This window comes from Bicyclus anynana, chromosome 7, assembly GCF_947172395.1.
Source record: "Bicyclus anynana chromosome 7, ilBicAnyn1.1, whole genome shotgun sequence".
NCBI classification, from domain to species: Eukaryota; Metazoa; Arthropoda; class Insecta; order Lepidoptera; family Nymphalidae; genus Bicyclus; species Bicyclus anynana.
The window spans coordinates 17,300,933-17,328,656 of record NC_069089.1 but is presented as its reverse complement, the minus strand read 5'-3'; the positions used below and the strand labels follow the sequence as shown (position 1 = coordinate 17,328,656).

Sequence of the window (27,724 nt, the reverse complement as noted above, 5' to 3'; positions counted from 1 at the left end):
TTCAATAGAGTAGATAGTTGACGGTCCGAAATTTATCGATATCAATTAATAAAAAAAATTTCTTAATTTTTTTTTAAATTTATTAAAAAACCTAATTTAAATATCACGTATTTTTTCAAATTTTCCAAACATCAAACTGTTGTCCATTTTGTGACGTCACTGATACACTTGATGTACTAAATGTGAAACTAATTGTTAACTAATATTTTTGTCAAACGCTCCGATTGTAAGGGATTGATTATAGTGTCGTCGTGTAACAGTTGAAATATAGACTGTCATGGTTGGCGTTTTGGATCGTATTGTCAAGTACATACTAAAATCACGTAATCACGTCTCAAATAAAATATGTAAAAAATATTTTTCAATCTAGTAGAAAGTTATATATCAATTTAAGACCATTTAAAAAAAAGTGTCAACTAGCCTATTATTCAATAAAAGTTGCTTGGTTGCAATTTCACATCGAAACAGAATGGGGATATTAGCCGTCATAAGCAATCTGAGGGACCACATAACGAAAATTCGAATATTTTCGTTCCCTTTAACAATTCCCACACGTTATGTTCGTCATTAAATCGTGCAGAGATTAAAAGCTCAAACATTGAAGCTAAAAGTAAGTTTAAATGTTTTATTTAACAAAATATTTCATCATCATAATTAACAGTCTGGTTTAGCCGCGCATTACAAGGGCGAGACTCACTCCTTATTTAGAGTCTAGACTCTTCACAATGCTTCAATATAGACCATTTTATAGTTATGTAACACATATACAAACATTGATTAAAACTACATCAAAATAAAGTGACCTCATCATTACAATCCATATTCGGCTCACTGTTGAGCACAAGTATCCACTCAGAATGAGAGGGGTTAGGCTAATCCACCATGCTGGCCCAACGTGGATTGGCAGACTCAAGCAGATCAACGTTACAAAAATATTTACGGCAATATTGGGCGTAAACGATTTTCATTGTACATCTCACTATTTTCCATGAAATCAAAAATCAGGGTCACTAAATCACAATAAAATCCTGGCACTAATATACCTGCAACTAAATCTTTTAAGTCCTCTGTAGAGATTATAATTCGGCTTGTGAATAAACCAATAAAACTCCCATTTATTAAAAAATAGCGAACGCCCGCGACTTCGTCCGCAATTTTCTAGAAATGTGTTAATATAAATATAATAGCCTATGTGTTAATCCAGGCTATAATCTATCTCTACTTCAAATTTCCGCCAAATCGCTTCAGTAGTAGCGGCGTTAAAGATTAACAAAACATCCAAACAAACATACATCCATTCAAACTTTCGCGTTTATAATATTAGTAGGATACGGGAAAAAAATAGTTCCTAAGTCCACAACTAAGATTACTATGATGATACCTCATAAAACAATAATAATGTCTCATAAGCTGACTGCTGGATCAAAGGGCGGATACAGAAGGCAGTGATTCTTGAGACGGCACGTATTGTGAGGAAGGTCCTAACTATGGAGCCCTGACCACCGGTTGCTTGGGCACTCAAATATCCCGCAGCAGGAGGATTGAATTTTATAATAGTATTATATTTTGTAAGGACTTGATACTCGTAAATAAATGAGATGTCAAAGTCCTTCAAACTGTATTGACTTTATACTACCAAACTGTGAGACTTAGCCGGGTGTTAAAAGTTTCAGATAATTGTAATTCTAATAATTAACTAATTTCCGCTACCCGGACAAATTCGGGTTCATTCATTACCTTATACATCAGACTTAAGTATAAACAACTACATTAATGTGTTTTCAAATGACTACTAAGTCCATTGCTGATTTTGGCTTGCGCGTCCTTTCCATTCTTATAAACACTAGTCACAGTTTCACCATTGGATGCCTTCTCATTTTTGAATCCATTGCTTTTCCCATTTGCTTCTCCTCCGTTTTCGTGATTTTCTTTACTTATTTTTTCTGTTCCATTCGTAACTTTTTCAGTCTTTTGGTGCTTTTTTACTATGTAGCAATTGTAGTAGAATTGGCCGAACATGTTTATGAATATGCCGGCGTACATGATCATTCCAATTTTTATCCACGTCGGGTAACCGCATTCGTAGAACAAGCTGTTTAGTGCGTGCAATCCCACAATTACAAATTGTATCTGGAACAATACACATTGATATAGAAACTCATTGACAGGATAATAACTTAGATTGAATTTGCTTCTTTATAGCAAATTGCTGAACGCAGTTTCCTTATAAAGTGGTGCGGGGTATGACAATAATGTTGTAAATAAAATAAGTAAATATATATTTTCAAGTTATAAGTATTATAGAACTCAAAAGTGATTACAAATATAACAAAACTAATGTCGAACAAAGGTTACAACACTTGTTAGGACGACTTAATTAACAAATCAAACTGTAACCCTAGAATGGCAGAGAATGACTTTGAGCGGAGTCACGCACTTGTGAACGATGTGTGTAGGGTTAAAAGTACCTTTGACTGACATCAAACACCCCCCTTTTCCACTCAAGTAACTCTCCTCTCCTATCCCAAGTAACCCATAAAGAATTACACAACAAGAGATATGGACGGCTCGAATCGTATAATAAACATAATGTATAGTACAAAGTTAATAATTACAGTGACGCAGAGGCTTCAACTATCCACTGATTTAACTACAAATGGAAAAGAGGGCAATTGCATAACTAGATCGGATCTGTTTGAAAGCTCCATTTAATGAACAATATGTCAAAGTAATATCAAATCACAATAAAAACTGCCAGTTTGATTATGAAAAGATTCTGGATTGAATTTACTGTCAAACGGATTCGATCAAGTTACGCAAATGCCCATCTGAACGTCGCATTGCAACCGTCGCCAATAGCAATCTCATCGACCATTTCATGAGGCAGTGATGACCCATCGTGTAGTTCATATCATTAAAATTCAAATAAAGGTATCTCATTACCAATTGCATTTCTGTAACGTGTCTTTTCCACCACAAATACTTCTTGTAGTTGTCTCCGAGTCCCGCCAGGTAGTAGTACGTGTACATGACGGCGTGCACCAGGGAGTTCAGCGTGGCCATCAGAGCTGCTTGCCCACCTGCAATAGAAATAACCACTTATCAAATGACCTGTGTAACCGCCATATTTGCGCAAATTCCTCTATGTGTTGCTTCCCGCGAGAGAAACGGGTAAACCGCCCGTGGGTACTAAAGTTACCAATTTCTTATAGGTTGTGTATTGGAGCCTCAGACCAATTATAGAAGGACCTGTATCGCACTCATTGCCACGAACAAAATTGTCTGTCATTTTCTGAGTAAAACGAGCTTAGATTTTGTATATATCTTGTACTAAACTAGAAGTTTTTGTCCGATTTTTACACCATTCAATTACACAAAAAGGTATTTTACGGAGCTCTTTAAACGATGAACACGATTACAACTATTTAACACCGATTATATAGAGACAGTTTGTATAATCGCATTAGATCGTTGATCATATACTTTGACAGAAAAGTAATATCTAGCGAGGCAGGTCCTATACAATAATTGGTCTGAGATTGGAGCTATATAAACTAATTTATTGGTGGGAATCATTATTAAACAAACTAATTTTAAAAGATAAACGTAATTAGTACTGCAAAACAACGTATTTTAGAAAAATAGTTGAAATCAGATGAGCGATAGTTGCCCGACTATCGCACAAAACCCGCTATAATGCCAGAATGCGGTAATGTACAGTTATTTAATTTGTGTGTCTCAATCACAATCTGTGTAATAGGCGTGCAAGAGTTTCTACGAGTATAAAGAAATAATAAAATAATACTAATAATATTCAAAAGAAACAAAGTCCAAAAAATAAATTTAAAAAAGAAATTGTATGACATTTTTATATTAAGTGACATTTTTTTATATAAAAACATATTTTATCCTTTAGAAATTCGTCATTCGTGTAATAATCCTTTATAAATTAGTATTTTGTTTATTCTGCCCTTAGATTGCACAGAATTTAATTTTTTCAAGCTCTTTTTTAAAGAACACGCGTAGCGAAAACACTCGAAACGAGCACATACCGTTTATGTATTTTTATTTGCTTACTACCAGACGCCCACGAAATCGTCTAAGATTTTTTATTAGGATATGCTTTCATGTTCTTTTTATTACATTTCATATTCTAACTGTAGTCAACGATATTTTGTAGATAATTTTTCAAAATGCATTTTGAATAATTGCTAATTTTTATTTCTCGACAAATTTTAACCCCTGGCAACCCATTCCATGTACCATTACATATTTATTTATCAGGGGCGTAGCTACCTATTAATGATATGGGGCCCCCGGACTACAGGTGCCCCTTATATGTGAAAACACACATTAGTAAAATGTAAGTAATCGACAATCTCTTTTTTCCCTGGTTAAGAATGCGCCCAAAAGTTGGAAACATTCATTGGTTCACTGTAATTTTTTGTTTCTTTTGTGAGAAATCTTTACCGTTCATTTGGGCCTCCCTAACTAATTTTGATACAGGGCCCCTCCACGGCACGCTACGCCACTGTTATTTATATACATTGTATATTTATTTAAGCATAAATTTTCGTAACTATAACATTTAATACGAAGGACTTTTGTGAACGAATGAGGAACCAACTAGTAAGTATGTAGAGTACATTAGGTAGGTAGTTGATTATTTTTTTGTTGCATAAAATTAATTACTGTTCGTAAGACATGCTAATCCAACTAATAATTAACCGAATTAAATATGTCTTGTTTTTTTTGTCTTTAAGCCGTAATAAGGAAAACAAAATAACTATTACGTTATTGAGATTAGAATACATTCATACAGATTAGAAGAAGAGTAGGTATAGGATGTTAGACTGCCACTTCTGCATTTTTAGAGTACCGTAAAACAGATCAAATCAAATCAAAAATCATTTATTTCAAGTAGGCTCAGTTTACAAGCACTTTTGACACGTCAGTTGACTATTTGTAAAGATTCTACCACCGGTTCGGAAGGCAGGTTCTGCTGAGAAGATACCGGCAAGAAACTCAACAGTTACTCTGCTGCTGCTTACAGAACCAGAAGCCGTGATCACTTCGTTGTCCGTGTGTCTGTCTGTCAAGACCCTGTATCTCGGGAACGTGCACATGTTTCCATTTTAAATAAAACCATAATATAATCCATATATATATATACATAAACAGTCCCTTTTAACTTTAAAAAAATCGAACTTTTAAGTTAAAAAAAAGAAACGGCTGTTTTAAATGCATAAATGAATATCCTCAAGGGAATTATCCATAATTATCCATAATAGGAAATAATCCATAATACCTACTTATCATTGACCTAGAAGTATGAAATTTGGCAAGTAATCTTGTTTCTTAAAAAGTATGGGAAAAATATGAAAACTACACATTTTTAATGAAATCGTTATAAATATCTATATTTAAAGTATGTAATAAACGTATTTAACTTTGTACGGAACCCTCATCTACTTGGTGTGGAAACCTGTGTCTCTTCTCACTCGACTCGTACTAGTCCGGTTTTTTAATTTCGTACAGAATTGTTTTAAATAAATATAATACAACTATTCTAATATTCTATAGTGAAAGAGTTTTTTTTGTTTACTTGAACGCACTAATCTCAGGAACTACTGGTCCGATTTGAAAAATTCTTTCAGTGTTAGATAGCCCATTTATCAAGGAAGGCTGTAATTTATATTTCATTCCAGTATTCCTACGGCATCTGGAATCACGCGGGTGAAACGGCGCGGCGTCAGCTAGTATTTTATATAACGCAAAAAAGTATCCATCGGCTCTTCGAACTATGTGCCCCGCCCATTGCCACTTCAGCTTCGCAACTCGTTGAGCTGTGACTTTGGTTCTTCTGCGGATCTCCTCATTTCTGATTCGATCACGCAGAGATACTCCTAACATAGCTCGTTCCATCGCCCGCTGTGTGTAGTTGGACTGACGACATCAAGCGAGTCGCAGGGATTCGCTGGATGCAGGTGGCTCAGTATCGTGATGTTTGGAAGTCCCTACAAAAGGCCTATGTCCATCCATGTGGACGTCCATCGGCTGTTATGATGAAAAAAGTATATCATGGCCATAGATTTACGAGTCGGTATCATAGCATACTAACCTGGGAAGTAAGTCATTCCTATCCAGCTTGCAATGGGCATGAGTGTGTGGTGGTGCAGGTGCAGCGATGTGATCTGTCTGTCCGACTTCCTCAACACGAAGAACACGGTGTCGAGGAGGTCTATCACCTTGATGATGAAGTAGTACCACGCCGCAGACGCTATCTGAAGTACAAATAAAAAAAATATCAATTGTTTTCTAACAGACTTCAAAAAAAAGAGGAGATTATATAATGATTTATTTATTTTGATATCATCCGCGAAAAGCCGACGAACCCACGCGACAACGTCACCCAGGTCCGACAAAATACTCTACAACGTGTAATTGCAACGTTGTAGAGTCAACATCTCCTGAGGATGCTACGGTTTCGGGGTAAACGTACCTACGTAGAGTGTATTTTGTCGGACCTGAGTGACGTTGTCGCATGAATTCGTCGGCTTTTCGCGGATGATAGCAAAATAAATAAATCATGATGAACTTCCGCAAAGTAACGCCTACTTCTATCGAATATTTAAAAGGAGGAGGTTCTAATTCAACTCGTGTTATATTTCTATAATTTTTATTTAATATATTTATTTATTCATTTTTTAAAGTAATCAGAAAGTAGCACATACGATGTTATTTTTCGCTTTTTAGTTCATTTTTGTCACACACAGCCGGTATTGACCACATGAATTAATTATGAAACACGGCTAAAAGTCAATGATACAACATCGGAGTATACCCGACTAGTTTCAAACCCATACGCGACCCTTAGTCATGAGCTGGTCTTACAACGTTACAACGCGGCACGATCTAAACGCGGTTTGAATCGTGCCGCTTTGATGCTTTGCATCTCAATTTTGTATATCTCTACTAGCCTACGTCAAAGATAGTGAATATGTCTGCTGCTGGCCTATTCACTATTTTGGTCTTTATTATAAACCTATTTAAATGTCATTTACCTACTGTGTGATATCCACCAGTAAACTTTGTAAGCACCGCATGCCATTTTTACGTAAAATCTCAATTTCGTATTCTACTATCCTACATCAAAGATAGTGAACTGCTGCTGACCTATTCACTATTTCGGTCTTTATTATTAACCTATTAAAATAAACATCAAATCAATTGACAAAATAGAAAACTTACATTATACGCCCTTTGTGATTTCGGATCGTCGACAGCTTGACAGAGTATTGAAAATTCTTTCGCTAAAAGATAATCCATGCCCTGAAATAAATGAAACAAAGTAAATTGATAATTGCAGAAAACAACAATCGTTTTTTTTATTTATTTATAATATCAGTGTCTGTGAGAAACACTTAAGTTTTGAGCCGTAACTTTCGTATGTCAACGGAGAACCAAGGTGTACTTAAAAAACTGAATTCGATTCCACCAATATGTATACGGCTGGCTTTTAGGCCGTTCGCTCACGAGACGATCCGCAAGCGACTCATGTTTGATACGCGTATGCTAATACACGTCACTTGTCATGTCATTTCCATACATTTTTGCTATTATTTGTCACGATGCGATGCGTCTAATGACAGTCACACGCTAATTGAAATATCTTGGTCATATAAGGATTTAGCTTTGGAATGAGAGATAATAAGTTATAAATTCGTATACACCTTCATTATGGTGTTCTATATGTTGTTTCAAAATCTTATAAGTTTTCCTCGAAGGTTATTCAAGGTGAAAAAAAGCTCCAATTGTGTTAAGATTTATCATAAAAAAATAAAACATAAAATTTGCTATAGCTCATGAAGCCCGACCGTTTTTGAGATGAGGGCAAAATATAGCCTGCAGCATTCCGAGGTTGACCTCTTTATTTCATTTTCTAACTGGGGTAGTTGCCATCCTGTAGTTTGCATTGCAGTTGCGTTGCTTGGAATATCTCCGTGGGAGACCAGCCTTAGATATTATTTACATCTTACCTGATAGAAAAGGTATAAACAGGCCAAAATTTGAAATAAATTATAATATTTGATCACTGTTTTCAAGTCGTAGGATTTCTTATTTCTCATGTACCAAGGGCCCAGTCGTGTTGAGAAGATTAAATATACAACTAATATGCTGATGATCTGGTATGGTCGGCCGACTAGGAACCAGTCCTTGGTTACGGGACCTGGAAAAAAATATTCGAATTATTAACTAATTAATTTTTAAAAAGTTAAAATTATTTATGCAATACTCCTGACCCTCAGGTTACATCCGTTGGGAGTCATTGGCTTTGGAGACAATGAAGGCGCCTGGATTCACGAAAATGAATTTATTGTTATACTTCGGTAAAAGGGGCTACAGACCTTCAAATATAACTGCACAGTTTTAATCGTACAGTTTAATCAATTCGAAATTTCAGGTAAAAAAACTGTAAAGCTAATTTTCCACACGGACGATTTAACTTAACAGTTCGACTGTTCAAATACAAAATGTTATTAGGTTTAAGGTATTTCCATAAAACAAAACGTACTTATTTGTATTGTTTGGTGCATATTCCGTTTGTTTGAAAGTTTGGGAGACCCTGGTATACTTTGTCAAATGCATTAATAAAATCGATATTTATAGCTGGTAATAGAAGACATGTGGCAATGGGCGGGACACATAGTTCGAAGAGCCGATGGACCTTGGGGTCCCAAGGTGCTGGAATGGCGACCCCACACTGGTAAGCGCAGTGTTGCTCGACCCCCCACCAGGTGGATTGACGACATCAAACGAGTCAGGGATTCGGTGGATGCAGGTGGCTCAGTATCGTGATGTTTAGAAATCCCTACAAAAGGCCTATGTCCTGCAGTGGACGTCCATCGGCTGATATGATGGTGATGATGATGATGATGATGATGATGATGATGATGATGATGATGATGAATAGTAGACATTAATTAGGTGTCAACTTACTTATACAAATACATTATCCTTTTCAGTATCTACTCAAGTGATTCAGGAGTATTTAGTTTACTTTAAATATACTTTATTTATGTATATTTTCTTTTCGAAATAATTCTGCTACATAAAAATCACGTGTTACAGCGTAAGTTTAACCGATTTTAATGATTATTTTTGTATATTTTTAGGCATGAAAACCAGCGTCACAATTTCATTCTGAGACAAAAAAAAATTTTATAACATTCTTTTACGTACATTAATATATTAAATCGTTCATAATTATATATTTTTCACTCTCTTACCGCCTATTATTCATTTGCATTTGTTGTATGAAAGAAATGTAGACGACAGAACAGTGATTGTCGAGTCAACTACTTAATTATATAAACTCGCTTAAACTAATTAATATTAACTTGTTTTTACGAATGTTAAATTGTTTGCGCCCTTCGGTGCAGTAAAACCAGAAATATAAGTAGTTATACGATTACTGGTTTTATTTAAAGGTATTTTTGGCTTGGTAAAGTGTAGTAATTAGATAGGCTCTTTAAATTTTTACCGACTTCCAAAAAGGAGGAGGTTCTATGTTCGGCTGTATGTATGTTTTTTTTTTCATTTATGTCCAGCGATGTTTCTTTTGTTTGAAAGAGTATACTTCCATGGCGGTCCTATTGTCATGATCTGATGATAAGGAGGAGGAGGAATCGAGGGTAACTTTCGAAAATCGTACAGATTTTATTTTTATCTTTCTTAAAATATATCATTTTAAGAAAGAAAGAAAGCCAAGGTTATTTAAAATACACAAGAGATCGATCCTTAAAATAAGTTCCTAGTATGATTATTTTGATAACTATAAAATTTCAATTAATTTTGTAAATAGTGTACGTACCAGGAGCAAAGACCTTCAGTATAGCTACATCTATAGAAAGTACAGTACTTATAGTGATTACGTTGTCAACCCATATACGGCTCACTGCTGAGCTCGAGTCTCCTCTCAGAATGAGAGGGGTTAGGCCAATAGTCCACCACGCTGGCCCAATGCGGATTGGCAGACTTCACACACGCAGATAATTAAGAAATTCTCTGGTATGCAGGTTTCCTCACGATGTTTTCCTTCACCGTTTGAGGCACGTGATATTTAATTTCTTAAAATGCACACAACTGAAAAGTTGGAGGTACATGTCCCGGACCGGATTCGAACCTACGCCCTCCAGAATCGGAGGCAGAGGTCATATCCACTGGGCTATCACGGCTCGTCACTTATAGTAATTAAAACAAAACATTAAATCGAAACTTGGCATTGATTTTTAATCAGTGTTAAGAGTTCAGAGTCTTGTACAATGAAATTTAATAGTGTCAGGGAACAACGAGTTGTACAGTCAAACACAAAGATTTTATACTATTAGATATGTCGCTAGTGCGTCGAAACTAAGTTTTTATTTCTTAAATCATAAAACGGGTTTTAGTATTATTTTTATAGAAAGTTATACGAGTGCCCGAGACCTGGTCGCTAATTGTAGCCCTCATAAAAAGGTTCAAAGTCACTCAGCGGGCGATAGAGCGAGCGAGATTGGGGTTTCTCAGACTGATCGAATCAGAAATGAGGAGATCCGCAGAAGAACCAAAGAGCCGATGGACGTTGGGGTCCCAAGGTGCTGGAATAGCGACTCCGCACCGGACAGCGCAGTATTGGTCGACCCCCCACTAGGCGGAATGAGGACATCAAGTGGGTTGCAGGGAGCCGCTGGATGCTCGCGGCTCGGGACTGTTTTGTTTGGAAGTTCATGCAAGAGGCCTATGCCCAGCAGTGGACGTCCATCCGCTGTTAATGATGATGATGATGATGATGATAATGATGATACACAAGTGCGTCCACTGATCCACATCGAACGGATTTAATCTTACAGAAAATTAAAAATCCGTTTGATGCGATGCGTCCGATGTGTACTATGCGGATAAGTGGACTCCTACGTTTATACATTAACACCTCGAAGGAACCTAATTAAAAGGAGAAGATCCGTATTACGGCAGGCGTCCACAGATCCGCGTCGTACTCATCAGACGCAAACGTATTTTAGCAATCTTTGTAGAGAAAGTCATGCAAGTGCGTCCACTGATCGCATCAAACTGTAAAGTCATGCAAGTGCTTCCACTGATCGCATCAAACTGTAAAGTCATGCAAGTGCTTCCACTGATCGCATCAAACTGTAAAGTCATGCAAGTGCTTCCACTGATCGCATCAAACTGTAAAGTCATGCAAGTGCTTCCACTGATCGCATCAAACTGTAAAGTCATGCAAGTGCTTCCACTGATCGCATCAAACTGTAAAGTCATGCAAGTGCTTCCACTGATCGCATCAAACTGTAAAGTCATGCAAGTGCTTCCACTGATCGCATCAAACTGTAAAGTCATGCAAGTGCTTCCACTGATCGCATCAAACTGTAAAGTCATGCAAGTGCTTCCACTGATCGCATCAAACTGTAAAGTCATGCAAGTGCTTCCACTGATCGCATCAAACTGTAAAGTCATGCAAGTGCTTCCACTGATCGCATCAAACTGTAAAGTCATGCAAGTGCTTCCACTGATCGCATCAAACTGTAAAGTCATGCAAGTGCTTCCACTGATCGCATCAAACTGTAAAGTCATGCAAGTGCTTCCACTGATCGCATCAAACTGTAAAGTCATGCAAGTGCTTCCACTGATCGCATCAAACTGTAAAGTCATGCAAGTGCTTCCACTGATCGCATCAAACTGTAAAGTCATGCAAGTGCTTCCACTGATCGCATCAAACTGTAAAGTCATGCAAGTGCTTCCACTGATCGCATCAAACTGTAAAGTCATGCAAGTGCTTCCACTGATCGCATCAAACTGTAAAGTCATGCAAGTGCTTCCACTGATCGCATCAAACTGTAAAGTCATGCAAGTGCTTCCACTGATCGCATCAAACTGTAAAGTCATGCAAGTGCTTCCACTGATCGCATCAAACTGTAAAGTCATGCAAGTGCTTCCACTGATCGCATCAAACTGTAAAGTCATGCAAGTGCTTCCACTGATCGCATCAAACTGTAAAGTCATGCAAGTGCTTCCACTGATCGCATCAAACTGTAAAGTCATGCAAGTGCTTCCACTGATCGCATCAAACTGTAAAGTCATGCAAGTGCTTCCACTGATCGCATCAAACTGTAAAGTCATGCAAGTGCTTCCACTGATCGCATCAAACTGGAAAGTCATGCAAGTGCGTCCACTGGTCGCATCAAACTGGAAAGTCATGCAACTGCGTCCACTGATCGCATCGAACTGATTTTATTTACCGTAAAATTAAAAGACCGTTTGATGCGATGCGTCCGATACGTACGATATGGATTAGTGATAATTAGAAACGACCTTCGTCCATTTTGTTTATTGGATGAAAAGTTTCTTATATCAGTACATTAAAAATTTATTGCGATGAAGTTTGGCCAGCAATTTTTTAATGATGATAACTTAGTTTCAAAGCTTTGCCATTCAGTGGGCAATCGTATTGGGTGCCCTTGTTCATGGGTGAGCAATTAGGTACATGGCGTATAGTTTATTATCTGTGAATATTTTTAATTAGCCTTTATCGTCTAAATAACAAGTGCGAGTTGAACTCGCGTGACGAGGGTTCCGAACGTTGCTAAACTATCATGCTTTTGAAAACTGACCTGTGGACCCATTTCCTATTTATGTATTTATTATCAATCCGTCAAAATAAAAAAAAAACAACTCCACATAATATGATACAAATTACAAATGTCATCCCCCCATATTCAAATTTTATCTATTCACGATATAATGATCCCTGTATTTGGGTCACGAGAATTAATATGTGTACCAAATTTTAATTGGATTGGTCCAGTACATTCGGAGAAAACAGACAGACATTAAAATGTGCGCAAGTGAGATTATAAGGGTTGCGTTTTTGTACTACGTAAAAAACTAAATTTTAAAAACCAAGTTTAAAACAATCTTAAACGAAACAAGAAAACAATTTTCTTTATTCGTGCTTTTCTTCGAATTATGAAATCTCTATTGACAACAACGTAAAATTCATCAAAACGTAAATAATTACGAGTATAAAAAAATTTACGGAAGATGATGTACTTAAAAAATCAATAAATTGCAGAATGCATTGCAAAAGGTAATGAAAACGAAATTACATTGCAGTTGATAGTGATTTCAATAAAAAAATCATCCAAACCATATTGCCTTATCCTCTCGTGCTACCCCTAGCTATGCTATCGTGCTACGTGCTAGCGGATTTTTTTAATACCTTTATAAAAAAAGCATTAAATTGCAATTTAATACTTTGTAGTTCATGTTTTATGATGTGAGACGCATAGTCATTAATAACGATTATAATTAAGACTTTATATTATGACTAATTTGTTAAGATTATGACTAATATGATGAGATGTTAATAATTTTTTATAAAACTAAAAAATCTTTAAGTATTGAACTGAGAACTTTGTACTATTAAGTATTCTGTATGTGTAGTGCTTATGGTGTGGTGGATGTATAAAGTCAAACCCCCGGAATTTTAGCTTTGAAATAAAACGCGTAATTTCTTGAAAACCGAGTAGATGCATAGGTGTACAGAATATGTATTCTGTGGCGTAGGCTTCAAGCATTGAGAGTGAAGTGCATAAGCCGTGAATCATATTTGGTGGGCTTCGAAGCATGCGTGATATACGCGTATACTTATTGGAACATAATACTCAAAAATGACAGAGACAAACTTATAAGCAAGAGCGTGACAGATATGTAAAGTAGAGTGAGAGACAAAGATAGCGATACCTTAGGCTTAACATAGTTATAGAGCAAAATTCTCACAATAATTATTAAGGTCATAAAATTAGTATGTTAATATTATGTGGAATTCATCACCTAATTACCCTTGACAATGACCTCACATGACGATTCAGTCTAAGACTGTAGATAATTCTATTTGATCTTAGTTGAAGCGCTTGTTATAAAAAACATAAGGATTTTAAGCAGCTTCGAGAGTAGATTGAATAATCAGTCAGTCTTGCCTCAAAAATGCTTAAATTGCACAGAATAGGTACAGACGCCTGTAAGGCACTCCACATTTTATCAGGTACGAATTAAAAAGCATTCAAGTACAACTTTACCGGCTATATATATAAAAACATGAATTAAGATTTAAACCTCAATTTTCTTCAAAGTAAAGTAGACTTTATCGCTACTATTTAACCAAGTTTAAGATATAAACTTGGTTAAATAGTGTACCTACCTCGATTTAATAATTCTTGGCCGTACGAATTTGACGATCTATGTGGTGCAGTCCGAAAGTATTGCGAAATCTTAAAAATATTGATAACTAGAAGACGCCGCGCGGTATCACCCGCGTGGTTCCCGTTCCCGTAGGAAAACGAAGATAATATATAGCCTATAGCCTTCCTCGATAAATGGCCTATCTAACACTGAAAGAATTTATCTAATCGGACCAGTAGTTCCTAAGATTAGCGCATTCAATCAAACAAACAAACAAACAAACTCTTAGCTTTATAATATTAGTATAGATTCACCCTTCTAAACGAATTGTACACCAATTCTCTGAACCTAATCAAAGGTCATTCGGTGCGTACTAACAACCCTTTGTGAATATCATATAGTAGGTAGATGACATTTTTCAGTTGATTTAATATTTATTTTAATAGGTTGTTAATAAAGACCAAATTAGGTGAGCTATTTTTTTTTATTCTTTACAAGTGATGATGCAATCTAAGATGGAAGCAGTCTAACTTGTTAGGAGGAGGATGAAAACCACACTCATTTCGGTTTCTACACGACATCGTACCGGAACGCTAAATCGCTTGGCGGTAGGTCTTGCGTCTTTGGCGTCTACGGATAGTAGTAACTAGCCATGGCTGTAGCCTCCAGCCAAAATGCCAGCTATCTTGATGAAACTTACATTCACCATGCGTCGCGCCGAGAGTTCATTGGGCTTAGGTGATAATGTTTAACTACTAGGTGGTCAAGCCTGTGAATTCGTAGTTCGTTTGCGGGATTACTTTGAGCGAGAACGACAGAATGGTGAACCACTGTTGCCCGTTGCCAACATCTTGGATCGAGTGGCGAACGAGTTAGATATTGGGCGGGATACAGTATGGATTCATCTGATTCGTCGTCGGAAGAACATCAGGATATTGTGTCTGATTAATAAATAAATAGATAAAAACTTAACTTTAAAAGTCTCTATAGCTCAACGGTAAGAGCGGTCGGACTCATCACCGAGGGGTGATGGTTCGATCCCCGCCCCGTTGGTCTATTGTCGTGCCCACTCTTAATACAGTCTTTCCCGACTAGTTGGAGGGGAACGGGAATATTGGTCATATTATAAACAATATGGCAAATATTCTTTAAAAAGAAAACTATGTATTGTTTTTCATTTACTGTCACAAAAAGAATAATTTTACTTCAGTATTAATGATCTCGATAAGATCGATTAAATCGACTTTTTCATTCATTCCATTTTATGACTACATTACTAGTTATTTCAAATCCGAAATGTCACCGTACCCATGCTATCTGAAAATCACTTCACGTCGTGATTAATTGTGTGAATGAGTTAAATTCATTAACGACCAACTATCAGATATTAATAATAATGATCGGTTCCGATGGTTTTACGTGCTCTATGAGGCACAGGGGTAGTAACACCACCAACTTCCCTATTCTTGAGAATTTTAAATGAAAATTTCTTACACAAAAGAAAACGCAGTATAGCCCGACCCAGGATTCGAACTTCATCATTATCAACCTAACTCCTCTCAGAATGAGAGGGGTTAGGTCAATAATCCACCAAACTGGCCCAATGCGCATTAGCAGACTTCACACACGCAGTGAATTAATAAAATTCAAAATTCAAATTCAAAATTCAAAATTCATTTATTTCAAGTAGGCTCAGTTTACAAGCACTTTTGACACGTCAGTTGACTATTTGTAAAGATTCTACCACCGGTTCGGAAGGCAGGTTCTGCTGAGAAGATACCGGCAAGAAACTCAACAGTTGCTCTTTTGAAAAAGTCATACAGTATTACAATTTACATTTGATAACAATTAAATTACAATTTCTTATAGTCTTATTTCCTGTGTGAAGGTGGAAGCTGATCCAATGGCCTCCAAGCACCTTTGTCGTTAAGGAACTCATCAATAGTGTAGTAACCTCGACTAAGTAAATGTTTTCTGGTATGCAGGTTTCCTCACGAACTTAGGACCTTGTGATCTGAAACTACATAGGCTTACCACTAAACAAACGAGACAATTTAAAAGTTCTAGTAGTACTACTAAATTACACATTGGCTACGAATAAAATGAAAATATAGGAACATGAGCTGGAAAACTTTCCACTTATATAAAACCATCTGTAAACCGGGCCTTCACGGACTCTTGCTTTATTAAACTCGGCGTTAAAGGATAAAGATCGGACTTTTATGGAAAAAAACTTATGTCTGTAGGTATGCAGGCGAACGTTACTAACATATGTTAATAAAAAAATTAATAATAATGTACCTACGTTAAAATAATAAGTACTGGCTGTAAAGAGGAATACTAAGTATTAATTAAAATACTTAATTATAGTTTTTTTAAATATTGGATAGAAGCAGGCGTTACTTTGCGGAAGTTCATCATGATTATATAATGATTTATTTATTTTGCTATCATCCGCGAAAATTCGGCGAACCCATGCGACAACGTCACCCAGGTCCGACAAAATACTCTCTACGTACGTTTCACCCCGAAACCGGAGCATCCTCAGGAGATGTTGACTCTACAACGTGCAATTGCAATGGGTTCGCCGAATTTTCGCGGATGATAGCAAAATAAATAAATCATTATATAATATAGTTTTTTTTAATAAAATATTTTGATACTCTGAACATTATTTTTTTTTCTTCGTTAAAATGTATTTAATTATTTAAGATAATTCATACACCAGTTACGGTAAAATGTACAAAGGCTTAATTCTATAATATGTACCATATTAAACCAACATTTTCATGAATAAAATATCAACATCAACACGTGACCTTGTTGGTTGATTTTTTTTCTCGTTTTGATTTTTAATGGGTTCCATAGTCTACAGAATATGACATAATATACTTTCATTACATAAGACGACTGTAAAGAGCCGTGATATCCACTGGGATATGACCTCTGCCTGTGATTTCGAAGGGTGTGGACTCAAAGCCGGTTCGGAGCATGCACCTCCAACTTTTCAGTTGTATGTATTTTAAGAAATGAAATATCACGTGTCGTTATCTGTAAGGAAAAACATCGTGAGGAAACCTGCATACCAGAGAATTTTCTTAATTCTCTAAGTGTGTGAAGTCTGCCAATCCCCATTGGGCCAGCGTGGTAGACTATTGGCCTAACCCCTCTCATTCTGAGAGGAGACTCGAGCTCAGCAGTGAGCCGAATATGGCTTAATAACGTAACGTAACATAAGACGAGAAACATTGATTTAAATAGGATAGTGGTGAAATGTAAAAAAATACGAACATTTTTGTAATTAATGACAAGTAAGCTAAAAGCAGCTCAGAAGCATTTCTAGAGACAAAACCTAAGGCTAAGGGCTCACAAGAATTTGGCTCAAACTTTAGGGCCGATTGGGTTTTTGTGGGTGTCACAGGCTTCCTGTCACCCCTATGAACTCATCCAGGGGATTCTTGCTAGAATTACTCCTCAAATAGTAGAAAATTGAGTAACTTAACGTTCCTAAATTAAAAAAAAAGTATAGGTTAGTAAACTTTAGACTTTCCAAGGAATGCGTTGGAAAGTCTAAAGTTTACTGAACTATAATTTTTTAACATTGAAATTATGTATGAGTACTCTAACAAATACGTCAATATTCTTTTTAATGTGACGTGTGAATGCAAAATACGTTTTTATTTGTTTTTTTTTGACCATCGACCAATAAATTTTACATTCTCAACCTAATTAATTTCAATAGATTAATTATACAGGTCAGGGGTCGTAATCGATATTCAAAAAATGCTCAGATTTTGTTTTAATTTGAATATTTTTTACAATTTGACTACAATACATATTTTTACTCTGGATAACACCTAACCCAACTTCCTCTTTAGTTGCTGGTAAGTTAAGATAATTTGCATATGGATATTGAGGTCTAGAAATCGAGTACGGAGCAGCTTAAAAAATAAATAAAATAACTAAAGAAGTAAAAAACCCCGACTCCATAAAACATAAAAACTGAAAAGAAAAAAATCAAGCTCATTCCAGAATGTAGAAAGCAATTATAAAACAGTCAGGATCAATATTGGACAGAATGATTTTAGTCAACATTATTTTAATAGGTGCCGACTGTTTTTTAATTGCTTTCTACTCTTCTGGAATGAGCTTATTTTTTTCTTTTCAGTTTTTATATTTTATGCAGTCGGGGTTTTTTATTTCTTTAATTATCTTATGTCTTTATTTTTTTTAATATTCTTTAATTATCTTATCTCACACTTTTTAGTTACGTGAATTTCGGATTTATTTGTTAAGTTTTTGTTATGTTCCCCATTTTAAATTTACGTCAAGTATATTTTTTAAAATATTTTATTAGGTTTTTAATATGGTCATGATATTTATAATCCCTTAAATAAAAATAATAATCATTTTTATTTAAGGGTATTTACCCAATATAAAATATACAAAAGTAATAATAATACAAAATATAAATTATAGTGTATAAATCTTAATATAAACCATACTTACTCTCTACACTTCCTTGAAGTGAAGTGAAGTATTTGACGAAAACAAACCAAACTTTGTCTATGCCGCAAAAATCCTATATTTCCACTCTCAAAGAATACGAAATATAGACACCATTTATTCGTCAGAAAAATATTCCTCCTCTACATGCAAAGTGAGAATGACTTTTTTATCGTCTATTACATGGTGTGGGGTATCGGTATCGGTGTTTTAGTGCAATAACTTAATCTACGGAACCCTACACTGCACGTCGCCAGACACGCACTTGGCCAGTTTTTTTTAAATATATGTACAAAATTAGTATGGATTACGTCCAAAGGTACATGCGAGTACATTACAACTTAAAAACAATACCTGTTTGAAATACAAAAATATTAAATGAATATAATACTTAGCATAACTATTTATATAAATAGGCAATAAAACTTATCATAAACAATTAATTGACTTCCGTATTCATTGTTTGAGATTTTGAGATGATATATCTTAATGGTATTTTTTTAGATATTTTATTATGATGACGTTAATAGACGGAATTTTGGATGCCATTGATATTATTATGATGAACTAAGATCACGTGTATAAATTATGATGGTTTTCAGAATCCAAGAATAAATTTTCAATTAGCCTCTCCAAGGATACTATCCCTATCTATACAGAAAATACGTCACTTGGGTTATAATTCGTTGGCGACGCGACGAGCTCACGAACAATTAATAACTAATTATGTAAAGTTTTAGAGAGAAAATAGACTGTCCGGATCTTCATAATGACTTGGGTCGAATATTTGCTCTTAATAACTACTTTTATCTTCGCTACAGAAAATTTTTGATCGTTTCCTTTACTGGTACAGTGACGCGCGCCAATTCTCCAGTACCACGGGTTCAGATCGCGCTGAGTCTCCACACTGTGGTATTTTTGTAGACGACTGTATCAAATTGTGCAAAGATATCTTGCATTTCTGCGAGAATGAGAAAAAAAAAACATTGTTGTTTTTTTTTCTCTTTTTTAAATGTCATCCCTATACCATGTGTTCGTTATGAAAATTGAATTTAACTTTAATCCATTAACCAGATTAGTGGTAGTTGACAGTATCTATTTAACTAATAGGTACCTGCCTACCCAACAGTTGTGACGAGAAAAAAATCTAACGTTTGCTTAATTTACAGATTTCGCTCGCTTGATTAGAATGTCTATTAACCAAAACAGTAAAAAGTAAAACAAAAATGTTAGTTAATCTTATTCTAGACTTGGATTTCTTAGGCAACCCATTGGCAATATCATCATCATAATTTACAACCCATGTTTGGCTCTCTGCTGAGCTCGAGTCTCTTCTCAGAATGAGAGGGGTTAGGCAAATAGTTCGAAACGCTGGCCCAATGCGGATTGGCAGACTTTACACACGCAGAGAGTTAAGAAAATACTTAGGTATGCAGGTTTCCTCACGATGTTTTTCCTTTACCGTTTGAGATACGTGACACTTAATTTCTTAAAATGCACACAACTGAAAAGTTGGACGTGCATGCCTTTGACCGGATTAGAACCCACATCCTCTGGAACCGGAGGCAGAGGTTATAACCAATGAGCTATCACGCTCTGCAATATATTTATTGATATATTTAATTTGATACAAAAAAAAACTTTTCATCCAGTAAACAGGTTGACGAAGGTCGTCTTATATTCGGATCCTCTATTATGACGTAAATCGTTCCACTTTACTGGTTATAATATACTTTTGGTTTTTTTTGGGGTTTTTGACATCAGATCCGCGTACTAATCTATCCTAATATTATAGAGCTGAGTTAATTTGTTTGTTTGTTTTGGTTGAACGCACTTGTACAGGAACAACACCATCGAATTAAAAATCATCTTTGTTTTGGATGGTTGAATTTTTATTTTCTTGCGAATATAGGAATAACCTAAAGCTCGTGTTACTCGCTCACAATGTAGCTTTACATTAGTGCAAGAAATTTTAAATTAATCCAGTAGTTTCGGATCCTATTCGTAATAACTAAAATGAAAGTGTCTGATTTCAAAACACTACTGATATATGAAGTACTTTTAAAGTCATTTATTATTTTAAAGCGATACTAAAACACAAACAAACTTTTTAACATTTATGTCTGCTGTTTCTTTGGAACTTCTTATTTACATTTTAATGAGACTCACTGGAATTTAGATGAGATTAATGAGCAATGTACACATACAACCTACTTTTTATCCCGGAAAATTCCATGGTTCCTGAGGGATATGTGAGAAATTTCTCGCGAATGAAGTCGCGGGCGTCCGCTAGTTATAGATAAAAATAAATTACACACGCTATCATCAGTTATAAACTGTGCATAAAGTATTCACAGAGATTTTACATATTAATCGTTATTTTGTTGCTAACTTTTATGGAAAATTTTAGCTTTTGGTGAACTTCTGCACAGGACGTGACAATGTCGTAGTAAACAATATTAAGTAGTTTTTTCGCTAAATTTCTTAGCAGGAAAAATATAAGCAAGGCACTAAAAGATAAAAAGATTAACTTAACCCTAATTAAGGTTTTTAAAATTTACAAATAATAGATGCAAAAAAAAGAAGAATTTCTCTATAAAATCTATTAACTAAGTAATTGTAAGAAATTGGAAGCATTCCATAACTAGCATTCAAATAAAGAACCAAAACGCGTTGTAAGAATTACCTATACTTAAGGATTCAAATTACTGTGTTACCTGGCAGTGTTATGGTTTAGGGGTGTCTAGATTAAAACGTCCTGATGCACTCTCCGAAATAAATCTTGTAGAAATACCTACTCGTAAGACTAACGGTTACTTGAACTTTTACAATTTTGCGAAAAACAACACTTCGTTAACCTTCAACCCCTATTATATTAATAGAAATGATTAATCGACTATTTATATAATAATATTATATAAATAGTTCATTAATCATTTCACAAACATATAACTCAAATTTGAAAGATTTATATTAAAAAAAAATTTAAACCCTTTTTTTAATTTAAAATTTAAATTTTTTTTATTTACATTTTTTATTTTTTTCTGGTTTAACAATTAAATTTTCTACAAATATAACTAGAAAAATGAAAGGATTTTCCTTACAAACTTTTAATCTTCATTTCATCTCTTTGTAAGTTAATTTTCACGACAAAAAGTATTCTATAACTTTTTTCGTATTGTTGTCTCAAATAGTGCTAAGTTTCATTTGAATTCATTTATACAACATGGACAGACAGATAGAGAAAAATCAAAAAAAATATCAGTATCGATTATAATAACAAAAATTTTCAAAATATCTTTGATGTACATAATTGGACCTGTTAGAGTTTTATTATAAGTAAAGATTTGCTGATTCACTAATAATCTAATAATGATTATAACAATTAAAAGTCTATTATTGTTTTATAAAAAATGTAACAACATTCGACCAAATTAATTGCGTTTAAACAATCTCGAATGATAATAGGAAATCATTACAATTAAATAATTTCACTATAATTTACGCAAATACATGTTTAGAAATCATTTAAATTGAATCAATTAATTATAATTATTAAAATTACACATTTAAATACTCACTGGGTAATTCGTGCAACATAAAATGGTATCCATCTTTAATTTTTTCCACTAGGCCCGACATGTTAACTTATTTCGCAATTCGTCCACTCTGCGACGCGGTGCGATCGCTTTTAGTTCGAAACGATTATTTCGTTATGATAGCACGAATTGAATGTGCAAATTCGGAATTAACTAATTAACATCGACTTACACATTGTCAGGTGGGTCTAAAGGTTCCTACTGACCAGTACCGCTCCATGTTATGTCTGTTCACATTAGACATTCGTAGAATAATTTAACGTTAGTAGGAATCAAAGTTTAAATTAAATTATTCATTTTCAATGAAATTAGATAAATATTATTTTTAATCGTCAATTAATTAACGACGATTAAACATAATAGTTTTTTCAGCTTACGTTAGATGTTGACCGCCATTTTATGATGCAAAAAGTTGAATAGGCTCCGATATTATTGAACCGATTTGAAAAATTCTTTCACGGTTGGAAAGCTGTACTATCCTCGGTGCTATGGGCTATATTTTATCCCTGTATTTCTTTGAGGACGGGAACTACACGGGTGAAACCGCGTGGCGTCTGCTGGTCTAACTTATAAAATTGTAGTGTCTGTCTGTGTCTATTATAGTAGGTACACGGTACTAGTGGTACGGTACAGTACGGTAATAAACTTTTTTATAATTTCAGTCTACCTGTTCCTCTGGAACGGCTAAATCGACCTGGGCTTTGGTACCAAAAAAGGTACTTTACCTTGGACAGCAACACAAGTCATTTGAAAATTTATGAAATACGAGTATATACTCGTATTACCATTGATTATTTCACACTATAGATGTATTATGCGCCTAGAAAATCAACACAAAAAGTAATCCAAATTTAGCGACTCTACTGAGCGCACACACACATCCACAATTTGTGTTTATTTACATTATAATATTTATGTATACCTGTATAGTTTTTACACTTCCTAACACAACTCGACATTGTGTTCGGTGTTTATTAAGCGAATTAAGACAATATTATGCACATTTGTCCGCCTCAGTTTTGATTTCTAATCACACTAATATTGTAAAGGCGAAAGTTTGTGTGTAAGTGTGTAAGTATGTTTGTTCCTCTTTTACGCTGCGGTTACTGAAGTGATTTGGCTGAAATTTGGAATAGAAATAGATTATACTCTAGTGTAACACATAGGCTCCTTTTCATCCCGGAAAAATCCATGATTTCCGCGGGATTTGTGAAAAACTGAATTTAACGCGGACGAAGTCGCAGGCGTCCGCTAGTATAAAATATCTTTGCGTATTATAATATATTGAAGTGAAAACTTTTTTGGCGGTGTTGTGCGCTTTTTTGGGAAGGGTAAAAATGATATACTCGCGTCAGGGGACTGTGATCCGTATTCTACTAAAGTTAATTGTTTTTTTGCAAGCGATAAACAATATGCAACATACCTTATGTTATGTTAAGCGAATTTAACATTCATCAACAAGGAAGATGGATGGATTAAGTTCGCTTTTGTTTAATTATGATTAAGAAAAACTCAAATAAATAATTATTAAACAAAAAAATTAACTGGTAACTCACAACCAAAAAAGGGAAACGTTGAATATGAGTTTTTCTGACATTAATATTTTTAATTACTATATTTTTTTTTAGGATTATGTCTGTATGTAAGTATATTGTGACCTTTAGTTTTAACAACCTAATTTAAACTATACAGTTTTATCATATTATCTAAAATTCAATCAAAATCATTCAAAAAAACTGTGCAGTTGAGACGACGGATGATATTCTATGTGAACAGTTTGACTGTTAATTTAAATGTTAATTTGCTGGAGGGCTATTCTGTAGTATTCGAACCGGTGGTAGAATCTTTACAAATAGTCAACTGATGTGTCAAAAGTGCTTGTAAACTGAGCCTACTTGAAATAAATGATTTTTGATTTTGATTTTGATTTTCAAATCGGACAATTAGTTTCTGAGATTAGCGCGTTCAATCAAACAAACAAACTCTTCAACTTTATATATTAGTATAGAGTATAGAAGTATAGATATCGTTACAGAATAGCCCTCCATGTCTATAGAACAGGTAAATAATTAATGAATAGATTTTGACATGAATTGCCTATGTGAAAAACAATAATTTTCTAAATTTATCCCGCAAACACTAAAAGGCCCTACTCACACATCTGCCGCAGGGGCAATCTAGGGTGTAGGAGTGAGGATGACCCTTAATTGCATCCTTAATTGTGATGTGTGTAGGTATACCGGGGCAATTTGGGAGGATGGCCCTGCGGCAGGGCGGCAGGGGCGCGAGACTATCCTTGATCCCTAAGTCGTCCCTGCCGTCGGTGCGTGTGTAGCGCGATTGGGGCAATTTCTCAGTCAGTATGTCAGCAGCTGTCACACGGAGTGTACGTACAAACAGCGTAGAATCAAAATGTGTACTTTTATAATATTCATGTGGCATAACTCTCTTCTTTTCTGTAGCCATTTCTTCACCCAGTATCTCCTTTTCCTTTTTTTTGAGGTAGCACCACAGAAAGCGCCAAGGCTACTCCAATCTTTTGAGTGGTCGATAATAGGGGTGCCATTCTCAATACGTGTGCTCAGCTCGGCTTATTCTGGAACACTGCACGGCAGGCAAGTGTGTAGAGATACTCCCGATATCGCCACAACCGCCGTGCACCCTAGATTGCCCCTGCGGCAGATGTGTGAGTAGGGTCCTTAAGCGATTGGCCTTGCGACTTGTTAATTGTCATTGTGAACTGGAAATTGCAATCGTTTGAAGTCAAACGGAAGATCAGTCGGAATCATTGGTATTCGAGGAATACATACATTTTCACCTGCGTACTTTCCGTGAATAATGGTTGCCTCAATCAAATTCGGCATAAGTCTCTTTACCGAAAGTCGGGTACTGTTGCAAAGACGCGGTGGATTCAAATTACGCAATATCATAATAACTGTACCAATTTTGAGTTGCTAGTTATGTGGTGGAAATCCTGGTAACTCCGTTGGATAATTTACTACATCATCGGGATTTGTTATGGAATCAACGGATTTGTATGTCACCAAATCGCCAGCAATTTTTGATTGAATGGTGAAATTCAGTGCGTGTACATCATTATTCTTTGCGGCAAGAATTGCTCGTTGACCTAACCAAGCATAATTCTGATAATTCTTACTAATGTTTGGGAAAACATTTTCAATAAGAGCTAATTGAGAGTCTACAAATCGGCAAAAGTCGTTGGTAAGAGTAATTAATCCAGATGTCGCATCAACTGGGACTTTTCCATTTCCAACAGCTAACAATTGTAAGGAAAATTATGCAGCATTAGTGTTAGCGATAATGTTTTTACGTTATTCCATAAAGGTGATGCCTTCAGGCAAGCATTTATCTGCAGGCGGGGAATTACTGGCAGCGTCTGCCTGAAATCGCCTGCCAACAATATCATTAAGCCGCCAAAGATGTTCTTATTACGCCGAAGATCCTTCAGTGTGAAGTTAAGTGCATCAAGTGATTTCTTATGTGCCATTGTGCACTCATCCCAAACAATGAGCTTGAATTGCATCAACAATTTTCCCATTGCACTGGATGGGGAAATATTTCATGTTGGAGTATCAATTGTGTTTAAATTGAGTGACAACCTGTTTTTTTTTTTTCTTTACAAGTTAGCCCTTGACTACAATCTCACCTGATGGTAAGTGATGATGCAGTCTAAGTTGGAAGCGGGCTAACTTGTTAGGAGGAGGATGAAAATCCACACCCCTTTCGGTTTCTACACGGCATCGTACCGGAACGCTAAATCGCTTGGGCGGTACGTCTTTGCCGGTAACTAGCCACGGCCGCAGCCTCCCACCAGCCAGACCTGGACAAATTAAGAAAATCTCAATCTTCCCAGCCGGGGATCGAACCCAGGACCTCCGTTTTGTAAATCCACCGCGCATACCACAGCGCCACGGAGGCCGTCAAAAATGGAGGCTTGCATTAATGTTTCGTATACTTGTTTTGCTGTTCATTCAGCAACGGCACATTATTTCGAACGAATTCCTGCAATGTATCAACATTGTATTGCAGCTCTCGATTTAATTCTTGGTTGAATGCATCATGCATTGATCGATTTGGCGCAGTCATTCCTACTTCAATCAGTAGCTTGTTTGCAATAGTCAAGCATTGATCCTCAATCGGAATCAATTCTTCATTGTAGATTTCATCGGTTATTTGGATGTGAGGATTATTCGTTTGAATGCGCACGTCGTCCTCTAGGCTTTTTGGACTATGGATAGAGTGGTGAATTTAACCTCAAATGCACGATCCACATAATTTACACAGTTCAACTTACCACTTAAAGACAAATGCCTGCTGTTAAATTGAAAAAAAATTGCACTATACACGTGATTGTGCAAATTTCCCCTCTCATTCTTGGAGGAGACTCGAGCTCAGCCGAATAGGTTCACCATGTATGGCAACCATTTTTACCGCCCCCTATTTAGGCTGCTCAGGGCAAATGCCCCGCTTGCTCTGAATCGGGCCCTCTATAATTGGCTACCGTACTTACGAAATACCTATTGCATGAGCATGGACAGACAAACTTTGACCCTTCATAAAATGAGGTGTATCTAACTACCGTGGGCTCTCCGAACACATATTTGAAATAGTCAACTTCAAAGGCCATTTTAAAAACACGTATTTTGTTATGCCCTTCGCCTTCTTCCTGTTGTGTTACGCAGAATATGTTTTATTATAATCAGTTGTTATATTAAATTATTAACGAAATAAATGAAATTATATTTTATAAATAATATAATAATTATGTACAAACAAAAACTAAAAAAAAACCCCGGCCAAGTGCGTTTTAAGGGCAATGATGCGCTGTGCAGGGTTATGTAGCAAAAGTATGTTATTCGAACGTAAGAAAGAAATTATTACCAGTAAGATTCAATTGATTTTGTTTTTACAAATAAAATTATATTTTAGAAAATGATAAATACAAAAATTTTAATAAAAAAAATATAACAGACTTCCACTACCACCACCCACTAAACTAAAAAGTGAAAAATAACATCATAATATTAATATGTTCTACCTGATGATCAGTATGAAGGCGGTGCTAAGCCGGTGATGTATTAATTCAAGCCATGTAATATCATAGTGATTCAGATGTTGCAGACAGTGTTGTTTCATGTGGTCCTGTCAGAAACGGCTTAAATTAAGACAACACCGGCTTAGCACCGCCTTCATACTGATCAGCAGGTAGAACATAATAATATTATGATGTTATTTTTCACTTTTTAGTTTAGTGGGTACGTTTTCAGGTTTTGAAGTCGGTTATATTTTTTTTATTAAAATTTTATTATTTATTAATTTTTAGTTTAAAATTTCATCTCGAACTAATGCGTCAGTATGAG

General features: G+C 35.5%; 1 protein-coding gene across 1 annotated transcript; it reads right to left on the bottom strand.

The window, feature by feature from the left end:
- Positions 1-85: 85 nt before the first annotated feature.
- Positions 86-22,483, bottom strand: LOC112045779 (elongation of very long chain fatty acids protein 7). Its single transcript, XM_052882537.1, has 6 exons — positions 22,326-22,483; positions 8,040-8,230; positions 7,252-7,332; positions 6,122-6,284; positions 2,944-3,080; positions 86-2,130 (listed from the first exon to the last, which is right to left on the bottom strand). Exons 1-6 carry the CDS (start codon positions 22,384-22,386, stop codon positions 1,771-1,773), a joined length of 993 nt encoding a protein of 330 aa, XP_052738497.1. The 5' UTR covers positions 22,387-22,483; the 3' UTR covers positions 86-1,770.
- Positions 22,484-27,724: the final 5,241 nt, after the last annotated feature.